Source organism: Tachysurus fulvidraco, chromosome 1 (assembly GCF_022655615.1).
Source record: "Tachysurus fulvidraco isolate hzauxx_2018 chromosome 1, HZAU_PFXX_2.0, whole genome shotgun sequence".
Taxonomy (NCBI): Eukaryota; Metazoa; Chordata; class Actinopteri; order Siluriformes; family Bagridae; genus Tachysurus; species Tachysurus fulvidraco.
Window position 1 is genome coordinate 51105151 of NC_062518.1, and position 17649 is coordinate 51122799.

At 38.1% G+C, this 17649-nt stretch overlaps 1 protein-coding gene and 2 long non-coding RNA genes across 5 annotated transcripts in view; all 3 read left to right on the forward strand.

Moving 5' to 3' along the window:
• The first annotated feature begins 475 nt into the window (after positions 1-475).
• LOC113636539 lies at positions 476-4934 on the forward strand. Of its 3 annotated transcripts, XR_007140870.1 has the most exons (5): positions 476-757; positions 1982-2012; positions 4076-4159; positions 4387-4521; positions 4594-4934. It is a non-coding gene; the product is annotated as an uncharacterized LOC113636539 (long non-coding RNA). The 3 variants fall into 3 exon arrangements; XR_007140869.1 differs by lacking the exon at positions 1982-2012 and having other exon boundaries at positions 478-757; positions 4599-4934; XR_007140867.1 differs by lacking the exon at positions 1982-2012 and having other exon boundaries at positions 480-757; positions 4594-4932.
• A 549-nt stretch (positions 4935-5483) lies between these two features.
• Positions 5484-11487, forward strand: LOC125141472. Its single transcript, XR_007140859.1, has 5 exons — positions 5484-5627; positions 5944-6005; positions 6237-6414; positions 10888-11004; positions 11438-11487. It is a non-coding gene; the product is annotated as an uncharacterized LOC125141472 (long non-coding RNA).
• Positions 11488-12144: 657 nt separating this feature from the next.
• The window catches only part of LOC113649511 (NLR family CARD domain-containing protein 3-like), a gene marked incomplete at both ends in the record, with an annotated part of 6265 nt that continues 760 nt past the window's right edge, over positions 12145-17649 (forward strand). The window contains 2 exons of the mRNA XM_047815193.1: positions 12145-13895; positions 17044-17217. Coding sequence (XP_047671149.1) covers positions 12145-13895; positions 17044-17217 — 1925 coding nt within the window. The remainder of the gene's footprint in view (positions 13896-17043; positions 17218-17649) is intronic.

Genomic DNA, 17649 nt, shown 5'->3' on the forward strand with positions numbered 1-17649 from the left:
CAATACACACATAAATAACACTATACTATACAATACACACATAAATAACACTATACTATACAATACACACATAAATAACACTATACTATACAATACACACATAAATAACACTATACTATACAATACACACATAAATAACACTATACTATACTATACACACATAAATAACACTATACTATACAATACACACATAAATAACAATATACTATACAACACACACATAAATAACACTATACTATACAACACACACATAAATACACTATACAATACAATACAGACATACATAACACTATACTATACAGACATACATAACACTATACTATACAATACACACATAAATAACACTGTACTATACAATACACACACATTTCTGTGCTGCCCTCTGGTGTCTTCTCTTGTACCTGTCAATTGTTTTCAGGAAGGCGGGCCCTGGAGTTAATATGAGGAAGGCTCTGATTGGTTATCATCTCCACCTGTTCCAGATAAAAGGACTGCCTGGATCCCTGATTGAGGCCTCTTTACCTTTTTGTGTCATCGTGATTGCTTTGTTTGTGTTGTGCTTTAACATTGCACATTCGTATGCTCTATTCTCTAACCGTTAATCCATTTCATGTATCGTTGATTGTCTCGTCTGAGAAAGTTTGTAAATTTGTGTTCAGAGTGTGTTGAGCCTGTGCGTTTTGTTTTGTTCTGTTTATTCTTTCAACTGATAGATTTGTTTGTGCTGTACCCATGCCTGATACTGAGAGGGAGTTAGGTAAGTGATGATTGTATTTTATTTTCTTTCATTTTGGGTTAGTAAGAGAGAGGGATTTTGAGGAAGATTGTTCTGTTAGTTATTTTGCCCCCTGCCCCCCCGCCCATGTGTGGCAGATGTCCTTGTCCAGAGTGACTTACAGAATTGCTTTAGAAGTCTATATGGTCAATGTTTAAAATCTAATGCAGCAGATACAGGAAACCAATGGAGAGAGTGCAGTAATGGGGGTGTGGGAGAACATCAGGTGAGCTGAGTGTCCATGGTTATCTATATAACGGGTATAACTGTAATATCTGACATTCGGAATATGTTTTGTACATTATGAAGTAATTATACTGACATACGTATCCTCTAGTGACACTTGTTTTCGGATTGTGTAGGAAACCCTTCCACAATCCCACTAAAGGATGTGTCCTAGTTTGCACGGGTTAGTATTGAAAACAAGATCAACAATTGGAGTCGCTCTTACCTTGAACACGGGTGTCCTTCGAAGTCCCTCGGTCTTCTAACAAAGGTTCCGCTTCAAGTTCTTCTACCTAATCTATTGATTGTATCTTTAGATGAAGGAGTCAGACTTGGACCTCTTTGTCTTTTCAGGATCCTCACAATGGGAGGCCTTGTTTTTATTAAAAGTAATGTAATACAGATAGATGTGTGTGTAATATATGTAAGGTAAAAGAAAAGAATTACAAAAATCTCCTTCAAATAGTCAAACAATTCTAGTGTAAGTAGAAATAAGTAAAATGCAAAGATAAAACAAACCAAGAAACTCTCTCCAAGTGTAAGCCTGAGTTTGTTCTCCTGATGCACTCTCTATAAGCAATAACAGAGTATAACACAATGAGCTTGGCTCTAGGTGAATGCACACCGATAACTGGTTCTAAAACCCTATTTATACCATTTATTAGTATGATCTCATAACGTCATTCTGCTTCTGTCAGCATCGTGTCAGGTCTCTCATGATCTCATGCTTCTGCAAAACATCCTGAGATGTCTCCTAGGCTGCACGGCCTATTGTGTGTTCTTATGCTGCTGACACAAAGCCTTGTGATTTCCTTTTTAAGCTTTCACTGTTACTCTTTGTCTTAATATCTAAAACATACCAATGAAAATTATATAATTTCTTAATCACATAATGGTTACATACATTCATATAAAGGTAAATGAAACTTGTCATTATGAAAATGGAAAAGAAAACTTAACAATTCTATAATCTTCTTTCAGCAAGATGATGGGTCTCTATCCAACTGTCTAGGTACAGTGTCTGTTCCTCCTTCGTCTTTTTCTTTACAGTTTTTTAATCAGATATATTAAATTTGTCAAAACAATTGCCCCATTTCTTTTAGTTTATTTTCCACAGCTTCCTTTTTCCTCGCTCTCTGTCTTTGTTGTCTTTTATTTCTTTTCTCTCTTTTTGCTGCATTAATTTCACTTTGTTTCTTTATAGTATTGGATGAGATTGTTAGATAAGGAGAACCATGAGTATGTTGTATGGCAGTTACATGTGATATGGCAGTTACTCCACTCCAACATTTCTATTCACAATTAGTAACTTGTATTATCGCCAGATGTGGGAAGTAACGGAGTAAAAATACTTCGTTACTGTACTTAAGTACATTTTTCTGGTATCAGTACTTTACTCCACTATTTATTTTTCGGACAACTTTTGACTTTTACTCATTACATTTTTACACAAATATCTGTACTTTTTGCTTCTTACATTTCCCAAACAGACTCGTTACTTTTAGTAGTATTCCTTCTCATTGGGCGCTGTTCCCAGCCTATCATCCTATCATTTACTGGCTATCAGACATAGACTAAGGATAGCGGAGCTAACAATGAGCAGCGCCTACAAAAGGAATGGCTAATGTTCATTCAGAGGGAGTCACCGATGTTAAAATAACTAACAACGAGGACATTCCTGGCCATATATGAGGGAGATGTTTGTAATAATCGGTGTCAAAAAGGATTCCTGGCGAATGCGTTGCGAATTGTCACCCGGGGGGGGGTTCTAGCCCTTTTTTAGGGTGGCTTCAGCCCCCTGTCTGTAATCTCAGCCACCCTAAAACTATAAGGATCATTTTTACTTTCATAAATAAACAATAGAAATTACATTAAAATGCAGGACATGTCGTCGATGGGAAAGAAAATGATCAGTTTGATCCAAGAGCGATTTTTATTATTTTATGTATTTATTTATTTTACTTTGCGTCTTCAGCACTTATGTCATCTAGGCGAAAATCATAAATAGTTGTGGTTAATTTATGTGGTAGCCCCCTATTCATGATTTTCACCTAGATGACACACCCACCTAAAAGTGGTACAGCTCCCACATACTTTGACACACAGAGGTGAGCCTGGTCTCATTGTAAAGAAGAGAGTCTCTAGTTTCTGATACAAGTGTCGGGGTGATTAGGCCTTAGTGTAATAGAGTTACAGATGCTAGAATGTAGGGTTTTGATTTTCGTTTGAGTCGTTTACCTGATAAACTGATTAAATACATTGCTGTATTTAATGATGGGAGGTAAACAACAACTGAGGGTCATAGCCACATGTCTTGGCTTTCACCAAAAAAACATTGAAGTCAAAAGACTCAAAAATGGATTTTATATGAATATTTTTCTACGGACATGTCCGTCCGTTCATGTTTTTCTTGTTTACTGTATAACTTTGTATAAAAACACTGCATGCTTAGTTTGAAAGTCCTAAAACAAAGAGAACCCCTCAGTCTAGAAGCCTGCTGTGAAAAAAGGCCTGTAAACTGACACCCTGAGGCGTGAGAGTGAGAAGTTCGAGAATTGCGCAATAAATTTTTTAAAAATTAATATGCGCATGCTCCACTGTGCAGCCCTCCCTTAACAGATGTGTCATGTTGCATATCGTTGGAATCGTCTGTTTATTGGCTAAAGAGCTATGATGCTCGTGGAACATCACATCGCTACTGGAGGGAGCAATTGTCAATCAAATGGAGGGTGTCCCACATAGGATGGAGACATCATCGGCTTCTTAGCTGCCTATCTCTGCACCACAGGCACCGATTGGCTCATGAGAGGGCTTGTTTGATTTGTTAGACCCTGTACTACAATAGTTAGTTTTATAAGCCTCCAATGAGAAGTGAAACAAAGGACGGAAGTGAACTACTGTTTACAGTTTTTGGTCAGAAATGTAATACTTGTGAGGCGAGCAAAGCGTTTTGGATTAAAAGGCTTACATATTCCAGTTCCTTGGACTCTAGGATTTTTTTTACAAGCATTTGTTTTGGAAAATACATTAACATTAGTGACAATGTGAATTTGTTTTTACTCTATTCTGCACCAGGTCCAGCCTTTGGATATTTCTGGGTTCGGGGAGGCTGTGGCCACTCTGGCCCTGCGTGTGGCCAACCTGGCAGTATTTGATCCAGTAAGTCTGTCTTACAGAATTGCTTTAGAAGTCTGTCCATGAATACATTGTCAGTTTAAAATCTAATGCAGCAGAAACTGGAAACCAATGAAGAGTGCAGTAATGGGGGGATGGCAACATTAGTGTCCATGGTTACCAATATATAACAGGTGTAACAACTATAATATCTGACATCTGAAATATGTTTTGTACATTGGTAATTTTACTCTCTTGTCGACCCACCGCAGGATTTATCGGACCTGGCTCAGCTGGTAATGAGCCGGGCACACACCACAATTTCGATGATGCGACAGTATGACCCCATGTGGACCCATGAGGTGCCTGAAATGAGTGGGGTCCAGAGGGACCACGGGAACAGCGAAGTGCGTCTTTATTTGTGCAGAAGTATAGAAATTTCTATAATTTATATATTTTTTATTTTATTTTTTCATCAGATTAGGTGGTTGTTACGAAGTTCGGAGCAGCTGGTCGAGCGGATGGCGGAACCGTCTGCACTGAGGTAAAGTTTTATATTAACACTTCCGGGTTCAAAAACTTTCTAATTTAGTAGTAGTGTGAACGAGTAGTGTGAACACTCAAATCTGGCCCAGATCTGTTTTTTTTTTTTTTTTTTTAAATCCGATCTGAGCCACTTCCATATGTGGTCCTGAATCAGACCCAAATCTGATTTTTTTTCCAATGTGGCCGCAGTGTGAACAGCCAAGGCGGATTTGATGCAACTTTTACATCGACATTCATCACAATTATGCGCTGGGCAAAGACTTTTTTTTTTTTTTTTTTTTTTCTTCAGAGACAGGATGGAGAGACCCCGTCTGGGCCAGGAGCATTCTTTGTCTTCTGTCTCTGAAGGAGCCGATTCTACAGAAGCGTATTGCATTCACTTGAGGAAAAAAATCTACTCTGTTTTTCTGAATTAACGACTTAATTATCTCAGAATTATGAGATCATTTTTCATAAAAAAAGAAAAATGAATTGTTCTGTTTTTCTGAATTAATGAGATCCCTCAAAATCTTGCCAGGAGCTCTATTTTAGGTGGATTGGATGATAGTAAACATGTCCCACATTTTAAGTTTAAGGGATCTCATTAATTCAGAAAAACAGAGCAAAATAATTTTTTTCAGGCAATCAGCAGGCAAGGGGCTTTTATTTTAGTACAAGAAAAAACAAGTTAGGAACGCTAATTTGTTCTTGAAACAAACAAGCTTCAGTCTCGAAGACTGCATTTTACTTTTAACCTACAACAAATTTTGCAAATTGCAAATAAATTCTTAATAAGAATTCTTCTCTTGATCAACACAGAACACCTTTTACAAATAGTAAAGCAAGTCGTCCAGGTTGACGTTGGGCTCTTTGTGGATGCTCTGACCGACCAGGAAGGCCAGTTTGTGGGCGTACTGACACGGTACAGGAACTCGCACAATTCCCTTAATGGGGGAAGAAAAAAAACAACAGATATACAGCATAAGAGGTAGAGAAACTAAACTAATTCAGTAAACACCACTTTCAAAAACTGTTTCAAAACAAACGTTATATATTTACCGAAACATTAGTGTAGCCCAGCTGGGGTTATATTAAGTATCATTTCTTTTATTTTCATGTAATGGGGCATTTATGGTTGTTTGTGGTTCATATAATATCATAACTGTGTCTTTGTGATAAAATAATTGTGCACGTCCCCTTTAAGAGTTTGTTAGTAATACACTGTCTAAAAACGTGGCTTTGCCCAGCAGGTTAGTTCATTTCTTTCTGATTGGCCCTGGTCCTTCTTATTCCCGCCTCTGCAGGTATACTGAGAATTATGATTGGATGAAGGGGTGGAGTTTAGAGCTGCAGATCGGTGTGAGAGGTTTGTTGTTTGTCTCCTGCGAGTTTTAAGGCTAATATATAGAGTAAATAACCACTGACAAAGTGTGTTAAAGCGTCTGTATTTGTCTGACCGAGTGTTATTACTACTTTTATTTGTGTATATAATGTGTACAAGAGTAAAGTTTACGACTTGTTTCTTCTGAGTCTGCTGCACAGACAGCCGAAGCTACGCTAATTCTCGTGACTATCTGACTGCTTTCCTACACTTTAGTTTAGTTAACGATGTGACTGGGAGGAATTCATGGACCAGTTGGGACTTACCTCGGACGTGCTTTGGAGTATCGTTGCTATGGCGATAAAGGATCGGTTCGGTAGAGGAGGGACTACAGAAAGATCTACAGCTTCAGAGGAGGGAATTTGGTGTTCCAGCCGCCTGGGAAGCCGTTCAGGTGATTTGTTTATTTTATTATTTTATTTTAATAAATCTGAGGCAATTATTAATATAAACTAAGTTAGTGAGGTAAGGTGAATCTGAGGCGATTATTGATATAAACTAAATTAGTGAGGCAAAGTTAAACTGAGGCAATTATTAATTTAAAAGAATATAGTGAGATAATGTAAATCTGAGGCGACAATTAATGTAAACTAAGTTAGTGAGGTAATGTAACTCTGAGGCAATTATTTATATAAACTAAGTTATTGACATAATGTAAATCTGAGGCGATTATTGATATAAACTAAGTTAGTAAGGTAAGGTAAAACAGGTGATTATTAATATAAACTAAGTTAGTGAGGTAACGTAACCCTGAGGCGATAATTAATATAAACTAATTTAGTGAGATAAGGTAAATCTGAGGCGATTATCATCATCAACTAAGTTAGTGAGGTAATGTAAATCTGAGGTGATTATTAATAGAAACTTAGTGAGGTAAGGTAAATCTGAGGCGATTATTAATATAAACTAAGTTAGTGTGGAAACGTAAATCTGAGGTGATTATTAATTTAAACTAAGTTAGTGAGGTAGGGTAACGTTTCTTCCCCTCTTCCACATTGCCCCATCATCTGCATATACATTAAAGCTGTTTAAATCCCTAGATGAATTCCGTCGAATACATCATTAATCATTATGTTAAATAATAAAGAACTAATGGCACTTCCCTGTGGTGTTCCATGGTGTACCTACACCATCTCAGAAATTGTATTTATTGTAATTGTAAGAAACTTAAAACCCAATTATAAAATCTTCCTTCAATTCCCATTCTTTGTAGCTTTAACAGCAATCCTTCTCTCCACATCATATCGTATGCTTTCGATGTCAAAGTATACTGCCACTAACACCTCTTTCATTGCTAGTGCCTTTTTAACATCAGTTTCTAATCTAATTAATGTATCTAGGGTGGATCTACCTGGTCGAAAACCATATTGATAAGGAGCCATTAATCCTTTGCTTTCCAATATATAATATAGTCGATTAATGATCATTTTTTCCATTACTTTATAGAGGTTAGATGTCAGAGCTATCGGCCTATAATTTCCTGCTATAGTAGCATCTTTCCCTGGTTTATGAACCAGGATTACAATTGCTTGCTTCCGTGATAGCGGTAATTGTCCTTCCCTCCAAATTTTGTTAAAAAGATCTAATATTACTTTAAGTATTATGTCATCCATCTGTTTAATCATAGTATAGCAGATTCTATCTATAAAGCAGTACTTCTAACCCTCATTAAGACTCTTTTAAGTTCCCACAAATTAAAAGCAGCATCGGTTTTTATTAAAAATATCTCGATTTTGCTTTAATATTTCTTCTCTCTGTCTTTTATAATTTATTACTAGGTTATCTGAGCTGTGTGCCTTTTGAAAGGTGGAAGCGAACATTTCGGCTTTATCTTCATGGGTCGCTGCTGTTTTCCCTTCATCTACTAGTACTGGTATATTCTGAGCTCTATAAACCCCAACCATTTTTTTGAGGACACCCCATACCTCTCCTATTTGGGTTTCCCTTCCTATAGTGGAGCAGAATGAATGCCAGAACTTCCTTTTAGCTTGCTTTATTATCTTCCTTGCCTGAGCCCATTTCTTCTGATAACTAATTAAAGTTATAGGTATTAAGGTTTCCCTAAGCTCTCTAAAGGCCTTATTTCTATCTTTAACAGCTTTAGTGCATTAATCATTCCACCATGGAACAATTTTCAATCTTAATTTACCTTCTGATTTAGGAATGGATTCTTCAGCTGCATTTATAATAATTGTAATTAATTGATCAGAACACAAATCTATATCACCATCTAAGCTATAATTCACCATTCCATTGATGCATACCCTGTTAAATTTATCCCAATCGGCTTTATCAAATCTCCATCTATTTGGCATTGTTTTATTTGTTGATAAATTTCCAGTCCCACATTGCATAAAATTGGAAAATGATCACTTCCCAATGTAGATTGCTCTAGTACTTCCCATTTACATTCTAATGCTATAGTTCCAGAGACGACTGTTAGATCAGTACATGACAGAGAAGAATCCCTCATATTGAATCTAGTACCCTTCCTGTTATTTAAACACACTAAAGCATATTCTTCCATAAACTCTTCTACTACCCTAACATTATTATCTGTGCAAGTACTACCCCAAAGTGAATTATGTGCATTAAAATCCCCACACCATATAAAATTTTCCCCAGCTTTGGTTCTTATCATATTTGGATAATCGAGAGTTAACTGATTACAAGGATTATAAAGGTTTACCACCTTTAATCCCCCTCCCTGAGTCCACACCTCACAACAACACATTTGTTTTATTTTTTTATTTTTTTTAATTCGAGTCACTAATAGAGTGACTAAGTGCAGTGCTATAATGGAAGTCGTGGTGATTTTATGTGTGTATGTGTATATATGTGTGTGTGTGTGTATATATTCTTCCTTTACACAAGTCTTCTTAAGTTTCTCTGTTTGTATTTGAATACATAATTAAGACATTTAAGGACTACAAAAACATCTGTTTTAAGCGGAACCACTCAATAACTTCTGCTTCTGCTGATGGCAAGCAGGTTAATCCACAACATGCACAGTCATCCTGCAGTGGCACTAAGACAAGAACAAATCTAAATTGTTGAGAGCCAGCAGCATGCACGAGATGTTATCAGACACCGGCATGTACAGGATGGAGTTACAGGACTCTACATACCTGACACTGGTTCTCTTAATACTGGTTCTCAGCAAATAAATGATAATAAATATAAAGGTACACCACGACCAATTGTTAACTTATCCGTCAGTAAACAGACAGACATAGATAATACAAAGAGAAGGAGAAATAGGGAAAGAAAAGCGAAATGTAAGGTGAATCAACAAAGAAAAATTGTTGTAAAAATACAAAAGGTTGAAGAATTGGTTGAAGAGTTGAAATATTTGAGTATGAGTGTTTAAAAGAGACCGAGGGTATACCTAGACAGCTGGAAGAAGATTCCCAAGGAAAAGAAGACAATAATGCATTACGTGTTATGGTGTATTTTCAGAATGTTCAAGAAAATTATGAAATGCTTTTCTTTTACTTCTAATCGTGTGTTCTCATGTAATAGAGCTGATTAGATTAATATTGTTTATTTTACTGTAAACTTTCTTGTAGTGAACGCATATAAAGCCTACTGTGTATTACTGAGAGTAATCTGCACGCGCAGTGTTTTATAGCTTGCTGCCGAATTCCACGGCAAGAGAAAGCTTCAGTCTTATATAATCACAGCCTGACAAGTTGCAGGAAGTTTACTGCAACCATATGACCATATATGGAAGTGTTAACCATGAGAATAGAGGAAAAAAAGACATTAGCAGTGCACACAGAAACGACGGCGAGATATTCGTGGGAACCGAGAAGTGTTTGTGAAATAAGATGGTAGCCGTCTAAAGCCAACCAAACCTGACAGCCAAATCTAACTGGCCACAGTAAAAAAGTATAAAAGCTCAGCTTTAATCACATTGTGTGTACATTCTATTGTAAGCAGCATTAGTGCATGTTATACTTTAGCTTTATACTTTACCTTAGTGCACAAACACACACACATGCACAGAAACACACACACACACGCACACACACACACACACACGTCAGCATAAACCAGACAAACCAGTTAGACCAGTGTCAGTAAGAGTGAAAATCAGCAGCTCCATTTTGTGACGAGTGAAAAGTAAAAGATTTGAGGAGTAAAAACACAGTGAGTATCTAAAGCTCTAATATATAAACACACTGAAGTGACACCAGATACAGAAGAGTTTTGTGGGTTTGTACTGAAGCTTTAATGTACACAGGTTGTTTTATAACTTGATAGCGTGACTATTTCCTGTAAGTGAACTCTGTGCTGATTCAGGGTTTAATTTAACACACCGATGTTGGAGTGAAGTAAACGTGTGTCCTGCTGTAATCTGGAGAAGGAGACATGACCTCCAACATGAGTGTGTCTGGAAAACAGGACTTAAAGAAAGACGAGAGGTGACTTACTTTTACATTCACCAGTAATAAATACACACCGTCTCATGGGGACACATCTGTATCTCTAAACACTCACTAGTTAACACAGGAAGTCAACTTTAAGGTGTTTAATAGCAGTGAATATATCACTGATCTGATCTAAGAACAGTTTAGACAAATCATTCACTGAGAGAAGAGTAAAAAGGACGGTGTAATGTGGAGCATAAGAGCAGCAGAGCTTTGTGTCAGTGAACTCTACAGGCTTTAAGACCCAGCTGAGTCAGTTAGCTGTGATTGGGACTCCTGATATCAGTGTAATTCCTGACTTATGAAGCCTGTCTCCTGTTTGAATAAGTGTACAGACTGGATCTGAATTAAAAAGATGGAATTATTGGTGTTTAATGGAGAACACATTGTTTAACAGTGCTGAGTATTAATTATTGCTGATATTTCTGTTCTAGAATGATGGAGGGAAAGAGATCAGACTCACCAGAACCCAGCTGGGTGTCCATGAAGAGTGACCGGTCAATGGGACGTCCAATTTACTTCAGAGACAGAGACAGTTCTACTGATGTGAGGTCAGTATAGTGAGGTGTTTTACAGCAGTGTTCCACCTGATCAAACTCACTCGTCTCATTATGAAGCCCTTCATGAGCTTTATCAGGTGTTGAAGCAGTAAAACACTAAACTGTGCAGTGCTGCAGCTCTCGGACTGGCAGTGAGGAAAAGTGCTTTAAGAGTTCAGTTCAGTCTGCAGTCCCTGAGCTGGAGGGTCTGTGGTGCTACAGAAGAACATTTACACCTGGGACATTAATGACTATATAAAGATTTTATTCATTTATTCAAACATTTGTTTCTAAACATGTTGGTGTCAGTTAGGAAATCCTGAAATCAGTGTATTGTGTTAAGAGGATAGTGTTAAATACGTGTGTGTGTATTTATTAGTGTGTGATTTGTGCAGCTATGAATACATATAGTCCATATTACATGATGGGTTTTGTTTGTTCACAGACCACAAAAATCAAACATCAGGAGAAAACAGCTGGACTCTATATTCAAGGTGTGTGTGTTGTGTGTAATGGGTGTGTAATGTGTGTGTTGTGATCCCTTGTCATGTCTTGATGTGCAGCAGCATTATGGGTAATCAGTTGTATGAGTTTTAAATGTGATAATAAAAATAGACTTTTATTCTTGTGATAAAATAAAAGTCTCTCTCACTGTAACATGATAATATTTAGATCAGTTCCTGTGTGTTTCTAACCAGGAGCTGGAACACAAAGTCATCACTCTGATAAAGAATGAGCTGAAGAGGTTTAGGAAGCTCCTGAGTCCAGATTACCCAGCATGCACTGAGAGGGAGGTGGAGGATGAGGAGGATCTGCACAGTGTCAGAGACGGAGCGCTGAAGATCACACTGCACGTCCTGAAGAACATGAACCACACAGATCTCGCTAACACACTGTACAACAGTAAGAGCTCTGAGTCATGACTTTATTCCATCAGCTTCCCTTTAGAGAGAGGAAATAGTTTTAGATATGAAGACTTTTAGTTTTACATTTAATTTTAATATCATGTTGTATCTGTTCATGGTCCAGCTTCAATAATATTTAGTCCATCAGTCAGGAATTAATAGCAGCGTTTGTACGATTTTGCATTATAACTATTTATTACTAAACTAGACATTACTTTGTTTATTAGAACTCGCCTCTGTGTATCAGACAAAGTTGAAGTCCAATCTGAGGAAGAAGTTTAACAGAATTAATGAAGGAATCTCACAGCATGGAAGCTCAGCACTTCTGAATGAGATCTACACTGAGCTCTACATCACAGAGGGTTGGAGTGGAGACATCAATAATGAACATGAGGTGAGACAGATTGAGGCAGCGTCCAGGAGACCAGCAACACAGGAGAAACCCATCAAATGTAATGAGCTCTTTAAAGACAAGTCCATCAGAACTGTGCTGACTAAAGGAGTTGCTGGAATTGGAAAAACTGTCTCTGTGCAGAAGTTCATCCTGGACTGGGCTGAAGGAGAAGTAAATCAGGACGTCAGCTTCATGTTTCCACTTCCCTTTAGAGAGCTGAATCTGATGAAGCAGAAAAATCTCAGTCTGATGAAACTTCTTCATCACTTTTTCCCAGAAATAAGAGAACTAGAATCAATAGACTGTGACTCCTACAAAGTGGTGTTGATCTTTGATGGTCTGGATGAGTGTCGACTTCCTCTAAATTTCCAGAAGAATGAGAGATTGTGTGATGTGACAGAGTCAGCCTCAGTGGATGTGCTGCTGACGAACCTCATCAAGGGGAATCTGCTTCCCTCTGCTCTCCTCTGGATAACCACAAGACCAGGAGCAGCCAATCAGATCCCTCCTGAGTGTGTAGACCAGGTAACAGAGGTACGAGGCTTCAGTGATCCTCAGAAAGAGGAGTACTTCAGGAAGAGGATCAGTGATCAGAGCCTGGCCGATAACATCATCACTCACCTGAAGTCTTCAAGAAGCCTCTACATCATGTGTCACATCCCAGTCTTCTGCTGGATCTCAGCCACTGTTCTAGAACAAATCTTGGGTGAAGCAGAGGGTGGAGACAGCCCCAAGACTCTGACTAAAATGTACACACACTTCCTGATCTTTCAGATCAAACACAAGGGCCAAAAGTACCATCAGAAATGTGACCCTGATCCTCAGCAGACCAGAAAGAGTATCATGGCACTGGGAAAACTGGCTTTCCACCAGCTGGTGAAAGGAAACCTGATCTTCTATGAGGAAGACCTGAGAGAGTGTGGCATTGATGTCAGAGAAGTGTCAGTGTACTCAGGAGTGTGTACCCAGATCTTCAGAGAGGAGTTTGGGCTTCACCTGGGGAAGGTGTTCAGCTTCGTACATCTGAGTGTTCAGGAGTTTCTGGCTGCTTTATACACATTTCTGAAATTTATCTCAAAAAAGAGAAATGTGTTAGAGAAGAAAGATCATAAAAGTTTCATCAGAAATCCAAACATGTCTGATCTCCTCAGGAGTGCAGTGGACAAGGCCTTACAGAGTGAGAATGGACACCTGGACCTGTTCCTCCGCTTCCTTCTGGGTCTCTCACTGGAGACCAATCAAACTCTTTTACGAGACATAATGCCACAGACAGGAAGCAGATCTCACAGCAAACAGGAAACAGTGGAGTACATCAAGGAGAAGATCAGGGAGAATCCATCTGCAGAGAAATCCATCAATCTGTTCCACTGTCTGAATGAACTGAATGATGATTCTCTAGTGCAGGAAGTACAAACTTACCTGAACAGAGGAGGTGACAGACGTCTCAGTGACACCAGTCTCTCTCCTGCTCAGTGGTCAGCTCTGGTGTTTGTGTTACTGACCTCAGAACAGGAGCTGGATGTGTTTAATTTGAGTAAATATGATCCATCACATGAATGTCTTCTGAGGCTGCTGCCAGTGGTCAAAGCCTCCAGAGAAGCTGAGTGAGTATTTTTATTTATAACTGTATTACTGCATGGTTTATTATTTTAATGTAACACTGAACTGCACTGTTTGGATTAATGTGTGTTAATAGTTCCTCTAATCATCTTTACACAAACCTCTGGTACTTTTACAGAAGATTGTGTCACTTTTTACACTAACATGTTATATCTGAACTGAGGGCTGGGCCACATGGACAACATCTTATAACATCATATGAGGCATTTTATAGCTTTTATATATGAATCATGAAGCATTAAGTGTTCTCTAAAATGTATGTAAAAATATCTCTACAAAATAACTGCATGCATTTAAGAACTAAAGACATTTCTGAACTAAACACCAGTGAAAGACTTTTTCTGTTCTGTTTATATTGAAAGTGACATTTAACAAAACTCTCACAGATGAGAAACATCAGACTGACAAAATGGGATCAATATGGAAAGAAAATATAAAAAGTAAATATTAAAACACTCTAATGTCCTTCAAGTATGTCTTTATGTTGAAGTTCCTCATCTTGTGTTGTGTGTGACACAGTGTTGTGGGGAGATTCACTCTGTCATGGCTTTTTTTACTTTCAATTCAATTCAATTCAATACAAGTTTATTTGTATAGCGCTTTTTACAATAGACATTGTCTCAAAGCAGCTTTACAGAACATAAACACAGAGCAGAAGGTAAACATAATTAATGATAAAGGAAATAACGAATAATAAAAGAAATAAGAATTAACAGAATAAAAATTCTAGATTATTATTAGATGTATATAGTTCACAATGTGTATGTATTTATTCCCCTATGAGCAAGTCTGAGGTGACTCAGGCAGCAGTGGCAAGGAAAAACTGCCTTAAATTGGTAAAGGAAGAAACCTTGAGAGGAACCGGACTCAAGGGGGAACCCATCCTCATATGGGTGACACTGGGGGTGTGATTGTAATATACAGTCAGTTAAATGTTGTATTGGTGTGAGGTTCAAGGACTTCTGATCTCCTGAGTACCACAGAGTCTAACTGGAGATGTTTTATTGACCACGAGCTCAGTCCTTGGTAAAGTTTAGCAGTAGTGCAGACTGAAGGAGACTTTTGTTTTTCCTTCGTATTGGGTTAAAGTTTTAAAACTTTTTAAAAAAAGTTTTTAAGTTAAAAGTTTTTTTTTTAAAGTTTTAAAAAGCATTTATGTTTTACTCAATTGTTCTTTCTAATAAAAATAAAACATAAAGCTTTTTAAAACTTTAACCCAATACGAAGGACAAACAAAAGTCTCCTTCAGTCTGCACTACTGCTAAACTTTACCAAGGACTGAGCTCGTGGTAAATAAAACACCAACCATCATTTTGGACCTCGACACATTGGACAGACGAAGTGGGAAAATGTTCAGCTTTATCTCCTTATTATGTTAGAAACAAGCTAGGCAGCGAACTCAGATGTGTGATGAAGATTTTCTTTCTCTAACACTGACCTGTTTGTAGAGGATGGAGTTTAAATGTGACTTTTTATATGAAGACTTTTATTTTGATGGGGTTCTTTGTTCTTTGTTTATCAAGTGTACAAGCAGGTAAAAAGAGAGAGGATGAATAATGTGTCACAGGTGAGTGTAGTGTCGTGACTGCTGTTATTAAAAAGTCCTGTTTTGTTCTACTTGGAGCTCGACAAAGACACCAAACTGTTAATGACCACATTCTTGTTCTTGGGTCGTGATTGTTGTTAATCTGTTGTGGTTGAATTATAGACAGTTTTTTGTCTGGTTCACTGCATCAGAAGATGGTGGATGTGGTAAAAACAGACGGTGAACACAAAGATGGTCGCACGTGACGGTCGGTCAGGTTCATCACCGTTACTGTTGAAGAGACGTCAGGTTTCGTTCTTTGGAACCTTTCTGTGGATTTTGGAGACATTAAGCTGTGGACTGTGTTTGTATTTATAAGCAGCTGTAGTGAAGCTATATTTTTGTTGTACAACATTAATAACAGACTGGTTTTGTTCTCTGTTCATCATTATGTACTGATAAAATATTACACATTGGTACACTACATTCTACCATGTCACTTATAGCCCCCTGAAGCCCACCTACACAAATCCTTTAGTGTAACACACAGTAGTGTTGTGTTAGATTTGTACCTACAAGGTGGGTTAGATTTCCTGCTATGTGTATAGTCAGTGGTTTAGATTGAACAAACGAATGTCTGTATGTTGATCCATCTAAAGCTAATACTTGTGTATATACAGTGTGACTCATTTAAAGGTAAGAAGTTTGACTTTGTTTATTTCTGATGCTGTGTGCAGTCGTGCTGCTGTGACATCACTCTGTAAACAGGGAAGGAGCTCAGATTTGAGAAGAAAACCCCACGTTCACTTCTCAGTTGTGGAGGCATGAAAGACATGATCCCATTTACTCTGTGGAGAAAGAAGGGTTCACTAAGTTGTGTTGAAATAGTAACAGTGACATCTGTAGTAAACAGTACAATGTTCTTTCTAATATCCTTTATTTACATTGTTTATGATCGATGAGAGATTTTTACGTCTATATCTTATAAAAATACAAATCATGATCAAGAATCGTTTATAAGGTTAAAAAACCTTTCTCTTTAGTTTGGATGTGTTTGGACGTATGTGAACACTCCACCTGTATTCAGGTCCACACCAAACACCTGAACCAGTGTGTGTGTAAAATCAGAGGTCTGGAGGTGACAGATTTGTACGTGTACGAGCACAGAGAACAACACACACCAACTGTTTTAGTGTCTGTGTGAAATCCAACATATAACTGAGTGTAAAGTACGACTAGTATTGTCATGTTATTACCTGGTAGTGTACAGCTGTATAATTCTTTATGTTCTGTAATAAAATGCACTGTATCTGCAGTGTTGGGTGTAGAAACTTGAACACAGATCAGAGTGTAGTGTTTGTAGGCTGCTCGCTCTCACATGTGTGTGTTATGTACATGACCTAATGGTCTTATAATAAATTGTAGCTGAGAGATTGTGGAGTGCAGAAAGACGTCCCTGCTCCTGTAAATGTACTGATGTGGTGTCCTGTCCTCTGATATGTGTGTGTGACACAAACACACTGACATTTCTGTTACAGCTTCAACTTTAGCTGGATTATGGCTGTGTTTGAGATCAGTGTTCTGATATTTCATCATTTCTCTTCCAGTCTGTGTGAGTGTAATCTGACAAAGGAAAGCTGTAGAGTTCTGTCCTCAGTTCTCAGCTCAAACTCCTCCAGTCTGAGAGAACTGAACCTGAGTGTCAATAATCTGCAGGATTCAGGAGTGAAGCTGCTCTCTGATGGGCTGAAGGATCCACACTGTACACTGGAGAAACTGAGGTACACACACACACACACACACACACACACACATACATACACATACACACACACACACACACACACATACACACACAGTCCTACACTCTTACCTTTCCTCTTCTCTCTCTGTCTGTGCACTCTCCTCCCTCCTCTACTTCTTCGACCAACAGTAGCCCAATTTCCACCATCGCCCTGTAGGTCAACGGCGCCGATGGCGATCAACCCAGGCCTCGAGTGATCCGGTATGAAATTCGTACTGACAATTCGCATGGGTAAATCTGGCAATATTTTATGCCGGATGCCCTTCCTGACACAACCCTCTCTGTTTATCTGGGATTGGGACTGGCACAGGCACAGAAGTCATTAGACTGTGACCCCCATGGCACATCTATATTTTATAAAAAAAAAAAAAAAAAATACAAATCATGATCAAGAATCGTTTATAAGGTT